This window comes from Mizuhopecten yessoensis, unplaced genomic scaffold (genome assembly GCF_002113885.1).
Source record: "Mizuhopecten yessoensis strain PY_sf001 unplaced genomic scaffold, ASM211388v2 scaffold7597, whole genome shotgun sequence".
In the NCBI taxonomy this organism is placed as follows: domain Eukaryota; kingdom Metazoa; phylum Mollusca; class Bivalvia; order Pectinida; family Pectinidae; genus Mizuhopecten; species Mizuhopecten yessoensis.
The window spans coordinates 257,936-274,207 of NW_018407127.1; the positions used below are offsets into that span (position 1 = coordinate 257,936).

Below are 16,272 nucleotides of genomic sequence, written 5' to 3' on the forward strand. Positions count from 1 at the left end.
GAATTGTTCATAAAAGCTGACCTAAGGGATAGTATACATGCCAATATGGCCCAACTTACTCTCCTGCTAGCTGTTTCAACATCACGTAACCGACAGTTACCACACAAGTCTTATCAGGAAGTCGAGTATTGATTTAACAATAAAGACGTTTGGCACGGGCAAGCATACTGCCAAGGTTTGTGGGGTTACTCTCACGACTGAGTATAGTGGTTGTCCGGAGCTGTTAAAGGAGAGAGCAATACCCTGGGGTCAAATATCTGGTTTACATAACAATGGGTTATGGTGGGGAAAATGGCACCTGGGGTCAATGCCAGGGTTACTTAGGGTTGTGAAGGAGAAAATGGTACTCAATGGAAACTCCTGTGGTTACCTAAGGCTGTGAGGAAGAGATTGGTCCTCTGGGGTTGATACCATGGTAACCGAAAGGTGGTGAAGGGGAAATGCTATACTGAGGTCAAACCCATGATTACCTAGGGGTGATGTGGAAGAAAAAAGGTTACTGGGGTCAAACCCATGGTAACTGAGGGGTGATGTGGAAGAAAAAAGGTTACTGGGGTCAAACCCATGGTTACCTAGGGGTGATGTGGAAGAAAAAAGGTCACTGGGGTCAAGCCCATAATTACCTAGGGATGATGTGGAAGAAAAAAGGTTACTGGGGTCAAACCCATGATTACCTAGGGGTAGTGTGAAAGAAAAAAAGTTACTGGGGTCAAACCCATGAGTACCTAGGGGTGATGTGGAAGAAAAAGGTTACTGGGGTCAAACCCATCAGTACCTAGGGGTGATGTGGAAGAAAAAAAGGTTACTGGGGTCAAACCCATGAGTACCTAGGGGTGATGTGGAAGAAAAAAAGGTTACTGGGGTCAAACCCATGGTTACCTAGCAGTGATGAGAGGGGTGGGGGTGGGGGGGTTGTCATGGAAGGGATGGTTCACTTGGCTCAATCTCATTGTTACCTGTTGGAGGGAACTGTACCCTAAAGATTGATTTCTGATTTCAATTTTGATTATTTTCAGTTTGTACTGCTTCAAGCTTGGAATTGCTCCCCAGATTCAAGATTTGTATGGCAAAGTACAGTTCACAGGTAAGTTATAGAGGCGTCACGATTCACCACGATGCACTTGTACTGCGATAATTTATATTGGATTAGATTCACGATATATTTTTCCGGATTTTCGATATGACACGACCTGAATATTAGTGTATGCCGCTTTAGCCGAAACCTCTGTGAGACGTTCAATTTCATTGGCTTATCTCTAAACCCTCAACCAATCTGCTGCGAGGATGCAATTTTCACAAAGCATTCATAACAAAATGGCAGACCGCTGTAAGGAAATGAAAATTTGTGATGCTCCGGCAAGATTCAAATCAAAAGTGTGGAAACACTGCAGGTCACTGTGTATCGACGGCTTATACATCTCATTTTGTTTATATTTAGAAATAAAGGTGTATCGAATCAAAATAATCGAATCGTGGTACAAATATCAAGATATGTATTGAATCGTGGGTAAAGTGTATCGTGACAGCTCTAGTAAGTTGTACAATGTGCGTTCATTGATAAATAAAAAAAAACATTTACTTGACTACTTGTAAATAAGCATTACAACACTGATACAACCTCAAGGTTTACAACACTGATACAACCTCAGGGTTTACAACACTGATACAACCTCAGGGTTTACAACACTGATACAACCTCAGGGTTTACAACAATACAACCTCAGGGTTTACAACAAGGATACAACCTCAGGGTTTACAAGGATACAACCTCAGGGTTTACAAGGATACAACCTCAGGGTTTACAACACTGATACAACCTCAGAGTTTACAACAAGGATACAACCCCAGGGTTTACAACAAGGATACAACCCCAGGGTTTGGCCACCAACTTTGATGTCAACTTTGTGTACATGAAGTGGCTATTGATAGTACGACCTTAGAATGACCTTAGAATGACCTTGATAGTTAATAAAATACTGTATTTTTTCAGCATTATACCCGACCCTGATAGAATTTTAAGAGCATCCATATCTATTGCAGTTAATTAAAAAAGGCCAACCACAATTTTTCCGTTGCCTTTTAATAGACCTACCTTTTACTTCAAGTTAAAGATAATGCTCGTCCTTTAGATGATTGTAATGATTGCTTACAGATGATGGTAATTCTGCATCTTGTGACATCCTTGACTTGTAGTCCGTCACTGCTGTCATTCTAGTCGCGAAGCCTCATTTGACGTCATCAGGTGATGGCCAGCCCTCTTCAGATGTTTCAACCCTTAATCACTACATCCTCCGGCTGGTGGGTCAGTAGTGGTGGCCAAACCACTACTCGTTTATGTCGGCTTCCACATCGGCTCTTCTCGTTTGTGCCATAGCCAGCATGATGCTCTCTCTGCAGCTTCTCCCAATTGTCTGATGGCGGTAGCTCTTGCCCAACCAGTGAGTCCTATCGACTGTAGTGTCCTCCACACTGACTGTGCGGGGAAACCTCGACAGCCAACCTCCACTGGAAAGAGCCATACTGTCCATCCTCTGCTCCTGCACTTTTCCATCAGCTCATCATACTTGGCTTTCTTCCTCTTGTGGGCTTCCTCGCAGCCTTCCTCCCATGGTACGGTGAGCTCTATGGCGATGAGGTGTCTGGATTGCTCTGTCCATATTAACATGTCAGGCCTCAGTGTTGTTTCCACTATTCCTGGAAACACAAGCTTCCTGTCAAGGTCAACCTTCATCTCCCATGTTGGCGCCCGTTCCAAGATGGATGAGGTGCCTTGAGGCTTCATTGTGGCTTTTTCCCCTGGTTTCACAAACTTGATACCAGCCTGGTTTGTTCTTACACCAGTTCTTTTCTTCCTTCTCTCCACTTCAAGGGTATCTGCTAGGACCCGCAAGATGTTGTCGTGCCTCCATTGGTATCTACCCTGTTGTAGTGCTTCTTTGCAACCAGACAAGATATGAGCCATTGTTCCTCTTCCTCTGCATAGCTTGTAGCAAGGATCCTCCGTCAATCCCCACTGATGCAGGTTAACAGGAGATGGTAGCGTGTCATACACGGATCGTAGCAGAAATGATATCCGGAAGGGCTCCATTCTCCATATTTCAGCCAACGTCATCTTCCTCTCTTGGAGATTCCATCTGGTCTCAGCTCCCTGTTTGCTGAGTTCCACAGATTTCCCTCTCCTCTTTTCCTCCTCTATCCTTCTGATTTCTTTCTGCACCATTTGCCGTCTTTCTTGGGTATTTGCTTTCTCCCACTGCTGGAAATGAGAGAAGCCAACTCCTTGTCTTCCGACGCAGGTATTCCCGATGATATCCTTCAACTCGAGCATACTCTCTGCTTCACCAACTGCAGTGCTTGCTGACCACTTTCTCCCTGTTCTTGTCTGTATCCCTGCCTCGCTGATTTTCACGTCTTTGGAGTCCCTCAGAGTCATCACCAGCCTGCATTTTGCTACCTTGAACTCTTCAACGACCGATTTGAATGGTAGTTGTAGTTCTGCCGAACAACTGTACAGCTCAACTGATGTGAAACTTGGTGGGACCCCAAGCCACTTCCGCAGGTACCCATTCACCATCTTCTCTAACCCTTCTACTGTTGAGGTTGGTATTTCATACAGTAGCAGCAGCCATGTGAGCCTTGGTAGCATGCCATGTTGGTATATCCATGCTTTGTACTTCCCCGGAAGTCCCGACTTGTGGATCTTCTTCATCCACTGGCACACTTGACTTTGGGTGTTCTTGTGGTTCTGGCTGTCACTGAGTATGCTATCAAACCTTTTACATAGGCACTTTATGGGGCTGCCAATGATTGAAGGTATCTCCTCCTCTTGGACCTTCAGTACAAACTGTCGGCTGAGTCTGCCATTCCTCATAATCATGCAACGTGATTTCCGAGGTTTGAACTGCATCCGTGCCCATGTAAGTGTTGGCTTGTATGTTCTACGCATCCTGAAAACCCGGGGATTCCTCCCTTCTGACTTGAGGTGTCGACGTAACTGTTTTCCACCATGAAGGCTGTCATGGGCTTGGCAAGTATCGAGAAGATCTTTCCTTCGACACTCAGCAGCGATATGGTCCTAAATTGTTCAACCATCTTGGAGTCTTTCCCTTTAGGAGCAAAGATTCCCTCTGCTTTCTTCCAGCACGCCGATATGGTTCCTTTCTTCCATACTTTACAGATTAGCTGCCAGTCTCCTTAGCAGTCTTGGACATTTCTTGTAAACCCTGTATGTTATCCCACTTGGTCCTGGGGCTGATCCTGAGTAACATAGATCCAGTATGTGTGTCCTGTCAGACCTACCCTAAATTTCTGGCCTGCCGTTATTTTTATACGTCCGTCAAATTTGACGGTAGTATTATGGTATGGCGTTGTTCGGCTGGCCGGCGTAAACTTTGTTTGTCCTGCAATCTCCTCCAACATTTATTGACTGATCTATTTGAAACTTTGTATACATGATAATCATGATATGAAGTTGTGTCTCCCTTAAAGGAATTTTGATTTGACAATTTTTCCAAAAGTTATTGCCCTTTGTTCATTTCAGTATTTGATTTTTTGTCTGAAATTTTTCTCCTACATTTTTTATAGCATATCAGCTAACCACTCTTAGATTGATGCAGATCTTATTTCAATGTAAGAAAGTATATAACACTATATGGCATTCGACGGGCGTATTTTGTTCCGCCCCGCGGTACTCTTGTTTTTAGGTCACCTGAGACAAAGTCTCAAGTGACCTATTATTGCAATCGCCTTTTGTCCGATGTCGTCCGTAAACAATTTACATTTTCAACTTCTTCTCCAAAACCCCTGAACCAATTTCAATGAAATTTTGCAGGGACCTTCCATGGACAAAGGTCAACAAAAATAGTGGCTGGTTTAGTCCCAAGCACCAAGGGGCCTGAGGGTGGGGCCAAAAAGGGTTGAATTGACTGAAATTTCAAAAATCTTCTTCTTAAGACCCAGATATGGTTGAATCAAATGCTCTTCATAGATGGAAGGGTCTTAAGGTGCTTTACCATAATGGTGAATTTCATGACCCTGGGGTCTCACGTTTCCCCCTGGGGAGGGGGTAAACTTTACTATAGTTTATATAGGGAAATCACATTTTGGACCAATATTTGTTTAATTTCCATTGGAAGTAATTCAATTTGGGTTAGCATTATCAGTATTAGGTAGCAGTTTGATAGTATGCACCTATGAGCCCTGACTGACCCCCAGGGGCTGATGGGTGGGGCCAAAAAGGGTTGAATTGACTGAAATTTCAAAAATCTTCTTCTCAAGACCCAGATATGGTAGAATCAAATACTCTTCATAGATGGAAGGGTCTTAAGGTGCTTTACCGAAATTGTGAATTTCTTGACCCTGGGGTCTCACGTTTCCCCCTGGGGAGGGGGTAAACTTTACTATAGTTTATATAGGGAAATCACATTTTGGACCAACATTTGTTTAATTTCCATTGGAAGTAATTCAATTTGGGTTAGCATTATCAGTATTAGGTAGCAGTTTGATAATAAGCACATATCAGCCCTGACTGACCCCCAGGGGCTGATGGGTGGGGCCAAAAAGGGTCGAATTTACTGAAATTTCAAAAATCTTCTTCTCAAGACCCAGATATGGTAGAATCAAATACTCTTCATAGATGGAAGGGTCTTAAGGTTTATGACCCTAGGGTCTCACGTTTACCCCCTGGGGAAGGAGGGGGGGGGGGGGGCAAAATTTATTATGGTTTATAATGGCAAATGATACTTTGAATATTACATGTTAATAACTTGATTGGAATTATAACCTTGAGTTGACAGTTTGATACTTTGAAAATTTTGAGCCAGCCCTACCCCCAAGGGCTGTAGGGTGGGGCTCAAAGGAGTCAGTGTGCTAAAATTTCTTCATTTTCCTTGTTCTAAGAATCAGAGGTGCTAGTTTCAAATACTTTTTAGTCTGAAATCTGTATGCTAGATATTGAATAAAGTGGTTTTATTGTTTTTTGTCACTTTGAATAATATTTCTGTTCATGTTAAAAACAAAATCAACTCTCTGTATAAATATATCAGGTGACCGTTAAGGCCCATGGGCCTCTTGTTTATAAAGCCCTGTAGAGTCAGTATCTCTAAGTTAGAAACAAAATTATTTTTAAAAAGTTGTATCTACCTCTGGTTTTCTGATTTTGGTTTGGGTATAAGGGTGAAGAAAGATTTTCTTTTCCTTTGTAGACTTTTTTACTCAAAGCTGACCTTGAGTATGTTCAGAAAAGTGCACACATTTGTTAGCATGTAACCTTTTTGTTTCCATGCCCCGAATATGGCATAATACCAACCTCTATGAAATAGAAGTGCGATACAATATATGAAACTCATCATGCTTATTTATGAATGAGAAAAGGACATTTAGGTCGTATTAAGGACAACAATTAAGTTGTTTTACAGTGACTTTTTATTAATTTTACAGAGGAAGAAATTAGTGCCATGCGACTTGAATTGGAAAAGTATGGAATCCAAATGCCAGCATTCAGTAAGATAGGAGGAATCTTAGCTAACGAGGTAATTATTGTTGTTAATTATATGTTTATGCTGTGTGATATTGACAATGGCACCCTGGAAAAATGCTGTTCAGAAATAAAAACACAATTCGGCCATAATCGTCCTTTCAAGCAATATGTTTTTTTTTGTTTTTTTTTTTACATATAGTGTATGTAGATGTCTATTAAGTAGGGAATTGGTGTTTTCACAATTTTTCCTGGAGTTATCGCCCTTTAAACTTTCTGCTCAAGAAACCTTGAACATGCAACTCCTCNGTCTAATAAGGAGGGAATTGGTGTTTTCACGATTTTTCCTGGAGTTATGGCCCTTTAAACTTTCTGCTCAAGAAACCTTGAACATGCAACTCCTCCTTAACAGTTTGTTGGAATTTGTTTGTAACTTGGCACAGTTAAAGTACATCCAATGTACATATGCATGAAGTAAGGAATTTGTGATTTGACTGTTTTGCCTGGAGTTATGGCCATCAAAAATATAGTTTCTGTTCCAGAAACATTGCAGACAGAGTAACTCTTTGTGAGCTATCTCACCGTTTCTCCAGTTCTACATTGATGTTAAAATGGTGCCTCCAACAAAACGGGATAATTTTACATTGATAAGTAAAGGGCCATTAAAAACCATAGGTTAGGGGGCCATTAAAAACCATAAGTTAGGGGCCATTAAAAATCATAAGTTAGGGGGCCATTAAAAACCATAAGTTGAGGGGGCCATTAAAAACCATAAGGTAGGGGGCCCATTAAAAACCATAAGTTGAGGGGGCCATTAAAAACCATAAGTTAGGGGGCCATTAAAAACCATAAGTTAGGGGGCCATTAAAAACCATAAGTTGAGGGGGCCATTAAAAACCATAAGTTGAGGGGGCCATTCAACCCTTCCCTTTAAACAATAAGTAGAAAGCTGTTCTATTAACTGTTGTATTTTGTAAATATAAAGCCTAAGGCTGAGGTGAGAATTAAGAAGACACTGAGGTGAGAATTAATACGACTGTTTGTGTTGTTTATAGCTCACCGTGGATGACGCTGCTCGTGAGTATGACTCTAGAAACTCTTCTTTCTACTGTAAAACTGAAAAGCTTTACGCATGTTGACGTTTTCTCTTTTACATCTTCAAACTGGAAAAATTTATTTAAGCAATGCTACTTCTTCACAATGTCTTAAATCAAAAACACAAAGAAATAAACGTTTTGTTCAATTGAAACAGGTTGTCAGATTACTGTATGTGGTGGTACTAGGGAATGTCTCGGCTATACATTTTATACAGGTTGTCAGTATACAATGTACACATTGGATAGTGTGCTCCATTTGTAAGTGTAATGAGCTATTTTCATGCCAGTACATGCCGCCATCATCGCCATTAATGAGGCTGTGGATCACGAGAAACCTGAAGAAACATTGGCGGCCCTTGAGAATCCGTCTGCCATGTTGGTGAACTTGAGGACAGAGGGGTCTGAGGATTACCAGGAACTGCTCTTCTGTGCCAAACAGACCAAGAGAGATATAGCACACAATAAGGTAGGCTTGTAAACCCTCATCTAAATAGCTGTCAGATTTGATGTGGGATTTTGTAGTGTAGCGAAGTCTGTCGGTCCCTACGTCCATCCAATAACTTGTTCTTCTCTGGCTATATATAGCTTATGTAATGTTTCATGTAGGGAATCCAATCTTGACATAAGGAAAACCTCGGGGAGGGGATGAGGAGACACCTCAGGGAGGGGCCAAGTGCATTGACCATAACTGACCAAGTGTTTTTATTTTTTATGCTGATCCGAAAAATCCAAGATGACCACCATGGTCTTTGATTGGCTTAGAAATTTTGTACTTTTTTTCAAGAAAAGCCAAAGCAATTGACTTCAGACTTGGTACAATGTCCCTTCTAAGGTTCCAAATCTGACTATCGAAGATGGCCTCCCAGGCTTCTGATTAGCCAAGACATTTTTGATTTGACCTTGTGAGTGTTAAGTCTCCTTAGGCTTCTTGTTGCAGGTTATTGTGACATTTCAAAGAGGTCCAAAAGATATTATTACTAATCACTCTGTTAATGGTTAGCTTTCATATGATTAAAGATGTGTAGTGTTCTCAATTCAGAAAAAAACACTGAGGCAATTTTATTGTATTATAAAGCAAAAATGTTAATTTTAAAATCATAAGAAAATTTAATGTGCTAGCTTTAAAAAAAATTAGCTTGAGATCATATTTATCTGCATTAAAGGGAGATTTGATTAAGATTCAGTGATTTTGTTTTCAATTTTCATTCAGTGTTTAAAAAAAACCATGATTTGTTATACTTAGAGATCCCGGAAGATGATTCATATTTTCATTTTCTTTTTAAATTATTGGTATTACTCAGACAATATCTAGTCTTTAGTGTGGTGGTAATTTTTCATTCCCCAGTATTTCTCTTATTCAATTTCAATCCACTCTCGGAGGAATTGAAGAGCCGTCGGCTGTCAGCCGTGGTAATGGTCCCACTTTCCATTCATTGACAGTTAATGCCATGCTATTCCAGCCAGAAGAACGGGTTGAGAGTTTTGGAATTCTTCAAGTCTCCTATACATCTTCTCTAAAAGAAACTTTTTGTTTTAATTTAGAAAATTATATAGTAATTTTGCCTCCTGAGAAATCAGACAGGCATTGCTAGATCACTAGAGAAGGGATGACTTCAGACAGGCAGTGTTAGATCACTAGAGAAGGCATGACTTCAGACAGGCAGTGCTAGATCACTAGAGAAGGGATGACTTCAGACAAGCAGTGTTAGATCACTAGAGAAGGGATGACTTCAGACAGGCAGTGTTAGCTCACTAGAGAAGGGATGACTTCAGACAGACGGTGTTAGATCACTAGAGAAGGGATGACTTCAGACAGGCGGTGTTAGATCACTAGAGAAGGGATGACTTCAGACAGGCAGTGTTAGATCACTAGAGAAGGGATGACTTCAGACAGGTAGTGTTGGATCACTAGAGAAGGGATGACTTCAGACAGGCAGTGTTAGGTCACTAGAGAAGGGATGACTTCAGACAGGCAGTGTAAGATCACTAGAGAAGGAATGACTTCAGTCAGGTAGTGTTGGATCACTAGAGAAGGGATGACTTCAGACAAGCAGTGTTAGATCACTAGAGAAGGGATGACTTCAGACAGGCAGTGTTAGATCACTAGAGAAGGGATGACTTCAGACAAGCAGTGCTAGATCACTTTAGGTAGCTGATACCAGTTCATGGCTTCTGTTTAGCTGAAATATTGGGGTAATTTGCATTCCTGTTTGACTCGGAGTTTGTGGGCAAACACATCTTTTCTGACTGGTTCCCAACTCTAGATTTTTACTAAAATAGTGACATTTTGAAACTTCGTATCCTTCATTGGTGTATTAGGTGTTGCTCAAGTTATTATCAGTAAATTATGAAAGTTTATCACAAAAATCTTTGAAAGAATTTTTATTTTTTGTTGGAAAATCTGGTAAAGAAGTAATTTGGTTTATTATCTTAGGTAGCAGAATACAGTAGAAATGGCCCGACTCTGATAAACAAGGCACATGTCGAGGAAATGTAAACACAGCGGTTTTACCCTACACAACACATGTATACATGTATATATATTTGTAAACTGCATTACATTTACAATACATATAAAGCACTGAGAAGTGTATAAACCTCTTTTTTCTATGTATGTCACTTGTGTGAAAACCATGGTTACCACATCAAAAATTACCAAAAAATGCCAAAAAATGCTATTTTTAACCCAAAATTTGACCCCCGCAAGTAGTAATTTTTTTCCTAAGCTCTGTCTGAAATTAAAGATTACCTACCTGGTTGCAGAATTATCTGGGTCGCAGTAAAATTGTAGAACTTGATTTTTTGCAATTTTGCGTCGTGTGCTGTTGTCAAAATTTTACCTCCTGTAAAGCTAGCTTTTCATGTGTACGCACCCTTTCGTATTATGGCCAAAATTTTATTCTCGAACCAAAGAAATCTTCTTTCTTTTTTACAAATGTGAAGCTCACATAGCCCACTTCATCATGCTTATACCAATTTTAGTACAGTTTTATTTTTATATTTTTTTTACATATCATTATACAGGGGTTAGCCATTTAACAAAAATATCACCCATGGCCACAACCCTCTACTGTACTCTGCTACCTTATACATCACTTTTTTTTCCCCAAAATTTAATCAAAACCTTTTAAATGTCTGGAAAATGCGACAATGAACACAATGATGTATCCGTTTCCTTTCTCACTTTAATAGTGACCGAGTAATATGAATTCTCCTGAAAAGTGTATTTACCAATTCTGCTCTCAAACTACCAACAAAGGGAGGTAATCTGAAAAATGAAAACTTGAATAGGTTTGTAGTTTTCATGAATAAAATTTCTTTTTGGGTGAAATATGATGCCTTGAGATCATGTGCATGTAGAAAACAAACAGTACAGTGATACTATGATGTTACTGTCTTGTTTGATGACGTCATAGTAACTGTGATGTCATCATAACTATGACGTCATCAATGGGCATCTATGACATCATCGAGGATCACTGATATCAAAATATTGAACACTAGGAAACCCATCTCAACAACAAACTAGCAACAGACACACTTCCCGTAACCGATGAACAGCACAGAAATGTAAGATATTCTGAGAAATCAGACAAGTGCCACCATAGCAACCGTTATTTACTTTCCTCGCCTAGAATTGACAGTGACCCTCAGAAATTGTTCATTTAACATATTTCGCTAGAAAAAAAAGATTTTCTTCAGCTGTAATTATGGAAATAAAATTTATTGACATTACTGACTTTGCTTATTTCATCTGTATGCTGAATCAAGTGGAAAAAAACATCTAAAATAGTGTAATTAAAATGAAAACAGATATTTTACCCATTTTTACCCATTTTCAATAAATACAACTTTATGTATTAGTAACCATGGCTACCGGGTGCTGAACTGAGTGAAACAGACTGAAATCTAGTATGAATGCATCAGGAGATAGCCTGTGAACTATTTGATGTTTGGTATCAACTTTACCAATAACATAATTGACACATATGTGATGAATTGCAGAATTTCACAAGTGCCTGTGAAAGCGCGAGTTACCTCTCTTTATACATCCACAGGTAACAGGCTAATGACCTATATATAGACCTATCTATGTAACGGGTTTTTTGGCGTTTTTGAGTAGTTTTAAGTATTAATGAATGAAAGTGAAGCTGAATCAAGCATAAAAAGGGATTTTTTCAGAAAAAATCAAGTTCTATGTGTATATGGTAGCAGAATACAGTAGAAATGGCCCGACTCTGATAAACAAGGCACATGTCGAGGAAATGTAAACACAGCGGTTTTACCCTACACAACACATGTATACATGTATATATATTTGTAAACTGCATTACATTTACAATACATATAAAGCACTGAGAAGTGTATAAACCTCTTTTTTCTATGTATGTCACTTGTGTGAAAACCATGGTTACCACATCAAAAATTACCAAAAAATGCCAAAAAATGCTATTTTTAACCCAAAATTTGACCCCCGCAAGTAGTAATTTTTTTCCTAAGCTCTGTCTGAAATTAAAGATTACCTACCTGGTTGCAGAATTATCTGGGTCGCAGTAAAATTGTAGAACTTGATTTTTTGCAATTTTGCGTCGTGTGCTGTTGTCAAAATTTTACCTCCTGTAAAGCTAGCTTTTCATGTGTACGCACCCTTTCGTATTATGGCCAAAATTTTATTCTCGAACCAAAGAAATCTTCTTTCTTTTTTACAAATGTGAAGCTCACATAGCCCACTTCATCATGCTTATACCAATTTTAGTACAGTTTTATTTTTATATTTTTTTTACATATCATTATACAGGGGTTAGCCATTTAACAAAAATATCACCCATGGCCACAACCCTCTACTGTACTCTGCTACCTTAATTGGCTCCTAGACTTAAAAAGCATTCTTTTAGAAGTTTGAAAGGAAGGTAGAAATATCCCAGGTCACTATGACTGTCCCATAGCTATGGGTTTCTGGTGATATGTTTGTTTCACTGTCCTATAGCTATGGGTTTCTGGTGATAGGTTTGTTTCACTGTCCCATAGCTATGAGTTTCTAGTGATATTTGTATATATAAGAGTCATTTGAAGAAAAATAATTTTGTATATAAGCAATGGAAAAAGTTTTGTGACATAACTGATAAGCTTCACCTGGAAACATTTTGTTCCTGCAGAGTCTGGACCCAGACGGCACCTATGAACATGATGTTTATGACGAACTACTGACTCAGGCCGAGATCCAGGGCAACATCAATAAAGTCAACAGTAAGTTGTCACATAGTGTGGCTCATCCAATCAAATCACAAAGTCAGAATCACATGATCACAACTATCAGTTCACTAGGAACAGTTAAACTGTGTTCCAGCTGTTAGTTTAGTCTAGTTCCTGCTAAAAGGGATTGTAGATAGCTAATTACTATCTGTAATTACTATCTGTTTATTGAAGATAGGTAATTACTATCTGTTTATTGTAGATAGGTAATTACTATCTGTTTATTGTAGATAGGTTATTACTATCTGTTTATTGTAGATAGGTAATTGCTATCTGTTTATGTATTTAAGGTTATTGCACATAACTTGTAAACAGAACAATGCAAAACAGAACAATGCTTTTCATAGGCAAATTAATTATATATTCAGTCCAATCAGTTGCTCTGATAAGATTTAAGCATAAATATGTATTTCATTGATGTAAGAGAGATGTGTTTGTTTCAGCCATACAAGCCTTAGACCGTCTGAATGACGCACTGATAAAGATGGATCCCAAACTGTTGCTTCAGGCCTTAAAATCACAGTACCTCGGTCTGAAGGGGGTCCAGGATGATAACATAGCTTACTACGAGGAACGGCTCAAGGAGTCTTTCGAAAATAAGCAGGTATGAAGGGCAGATAAGTGTGTTGATGAGGGACAGATAGGGACAGATAAGTGTGTTGATGAGGGACAGATAAGTCTCTTGATGAGGGACAGATAGGGACAGATAATTCTGTTGATGAGGGACAGATAAGTCTGTTGATGAGGGCCAGATAAGTCTGTTGATGAGGGACAGATAAGTCTGTTGATGAAGGGCAGATAAATCTGTTGATGAGGGACAGATAAGTCTGTTGATGAAGGGCAGATAAATCTGTTGATGAGGGACAGATAAGTCTGTTGATGAGGGCCAGATAAGTCTGTTGATGAGGGACAGATAAGTCTGTTGATGAGGGACAGATAGGGACAGATAAGTGTGTTGATGAGGGACAGATAGGGACAGATAAGTCTGTTGATGAGGGACATATATGTTTGTTGATGAGGGAGAGATTAATCTGTTGATGAGGGACAGATAAGTCTGTTGATGAGGGACAGATGAGTCTGTTGATGAGGGACATATATGTTTGTTGATGGGGGAGAGATTTATCTGTTGTTGAGGGACAGATAAAAATTTGTTGGTGAGGGACAGATAAGTCTGTTTATGAGGGGCAGATAAAAATTTGTTGATGAGGGACAGTTAAGTCTGTTGATGAGGGATAGATAGGGACAGATAAGTCTGTTGATGGGGGACAGATAAGATAATTCTTTTGATGATGGACAGATAATCATAAGTCTGTTGATGAGGGATAGATAGGGACAGATAAGTCTGATGATGAGGGACAGATAAGACTGTTTACGAGGGACAGATAAAAATTTGTTGGTGAGGGACAGATAAGTCGGTTGATGAGGGACAGATAAATCTGTTGTTGAGGGACAGATAAAAATTTGTTGATGAGGGACAGATAAATCTGTTTATAAGAGACAGATAAAAATTTGTTGGTGAGGGACAGATAAGTCTGTTGATGAGGGACAGATAAGATAATTCTGTTGATGATGGACAGATAATTATAAGTCTGTTGATGAGGGACAGATAAGTCTGTTGATGAAGGGCAGATAAGTCTGTTGATGAGGGACAGATGAGTCTGTTGATGAGGGACAGATAAGATAATTCTGGTGATGAGGGACAGATAGGGACAGATAATTCTGTTGATGAGGGACAGATAGAGACAGATAAGTCTGTTGATGAGGGACAGATAAGATAATTCTGGTGATGAGGGACAGATAGGGACAGATAATTCTGTTGATGAGGGACAGATAGAGACAGATAAGTCTGTTGATGAGGGACAGATAGGGACAGGTAAGTCTGTTGATGATGGACAGATAAGATAATTCTGTTGATGATGGACAGATAAGTCTGTTGATGAGGGACAGATAAGTCTGTTGATGAAGGACAGATAAGTCTGTTGATGAGGGACAGATAAGTCTGTTGATGAGGGACAGATAGGTCTGTTGATGAAGGGCAGATAAGTCTGTTTATGAGCTGCATTGAAATAAAAAAATTATAAGCTATCAGAAACATGTTGTTTCTGGTCAGTTTAATTTTGAAATTAAAAGAAAAAAGGTTGTCTTCTTATCATTCAATCATTGATAAAGAAGAAAGGCTTCTTGATTGAAATATTGTATAGCAGCTGGTTTATTGACAGGGGACTTCATTTGGCTTTTTATGTGGTTATCATAGATAGTCCAAAATGAAATACCAAGGGGACATTATTAATGTGAACTATACTCTCCATGAATACAGACAAACACAACAGTGTTTACTTATTCACTGTTGAACAATCCCAGTCGACCAAACTTCAATCAGCTGTCAATGCCGCGGCAATGTTGATATAAATTTAATTTTAAATCTTACAGGTATTTTTAGAACACAATTGGTAAAATCAACACACATTCTGATATACATGCCTTGATTGAGAGATAATCTATCTACAGTTGATTATTTGTGTTTGATATTTATCTCTTACAACACGCATCTGATATACATGTCTAGATTGAGAGATAATCTATCTACAGTGGATGATTTGTGTTTGATATTTATCTCTTACAACACACATTCTGATATACATGTCTAGATTGAGAGATAATCTATCTACAGTCGCTGATTTGTGTTTGATATTTATCTCTTACAACACACATCCTGATATACATGCCTTGATTGAGAAATAATCTATCTACAGTCGATGATTTGTGTTTGATATTTATCTCTTACAACACACATTCTGATATACATGCCTTATTTGAGAGATAATCTATCTAAAGTGGATGATTTGTGTTTGATATTTATGTCTTTACTCTAGAATAACAATGGAGAAGAAGATGTGATACTGGAAAGAGAAGAAATCCAACAAGCTGTGTCCACGGCCAACCTGGACGCCGACGTGGAGTATCAGAGTAAGTGGGTGCTATGGTGTAATGTCGATAATGTTTATCTTATTTCACAGTTCCTAGCCTGTAACCAGTACAATGGAGGCGACTGGAGGTTTACAGTGCACTGTGTGTCCCTTTATCTGGGGTACGTCTCGCTCACCTACTAATGTTTGGTGTTAAGTTCCTCTAGGGCCGGCCGACTTAGTGTACCTGGGGTACGTCTCACTCACCTACTAATGTTTGGTGTTAAGTTCCTCTAGGGCCGGCCGACTTAGTGTACCTGGGGTACGTCTCACTCACCTACTAATGTTTGGTGTTAAGTTCCTCTAGGGCCGGCCGACTTAGTGTACCTGGGGTACGTCTCACTCACCTACTAATGTTTGGTGTTAAGTTCCTCTAGGGCCGGCCGACTTAGTGTACCTGGGGTACGTCTCACTCACCTACTAATGTTTGGTGTTAAGTTCCTCTAGGGCCGGCCGACTTAGTGTACCTGGGGTACGTCTC

General features: G+C 39.5%; 1 protein-coding gene across 2 annotated transcripts in view; it reads left to right on the forward strand.

The window, feature by feature from the left end:
* The window catches only part of LOC110453997 (ras GTPase-activating-like protein IQGAP1), a 146,696-nt gene that overhangs the window by 62,782 nt on the left and 67,642 nt on the right, over nucleotides 1-16,272 (forward strand). For both annotated transcript variants that reach the window (XM_021503278.1, XM_021503279.1), the window contains exons 6-12: nucleotides 1,017-1,084; nucleotides 6,439-6,530; nucleotides 7,531-7,552; nucleotides 7,860-8,038; nucleotides 12,729-12,819; nucleotides 13,269-13,429; nucleotides 15,699-15,792. In XM_021503278.1, coding sequence (XP_021358953.1) covers nucleotides 1,017-1,084; nucleotides 6,439-6,530; nucleotides 7,531-7,552; nucleotides 7,860-8,038; nucleotides 12,729-12,819; nucleotides 13,269-13,429; nucleotides 15,699-15,792 — 707 coding nt within the window. The remainder of the gene's footprint in view (nucleotides 1-1,016; nucleotides 1,085-6,438; nucleotides 6,531-7,530; nucleotides 7,553-7,859; nucleotides 8,039-12,728; nucleotides 12,820-13,268; nucleotides 13,430-15,698; nucleotides 15,793-16,272) is intronic.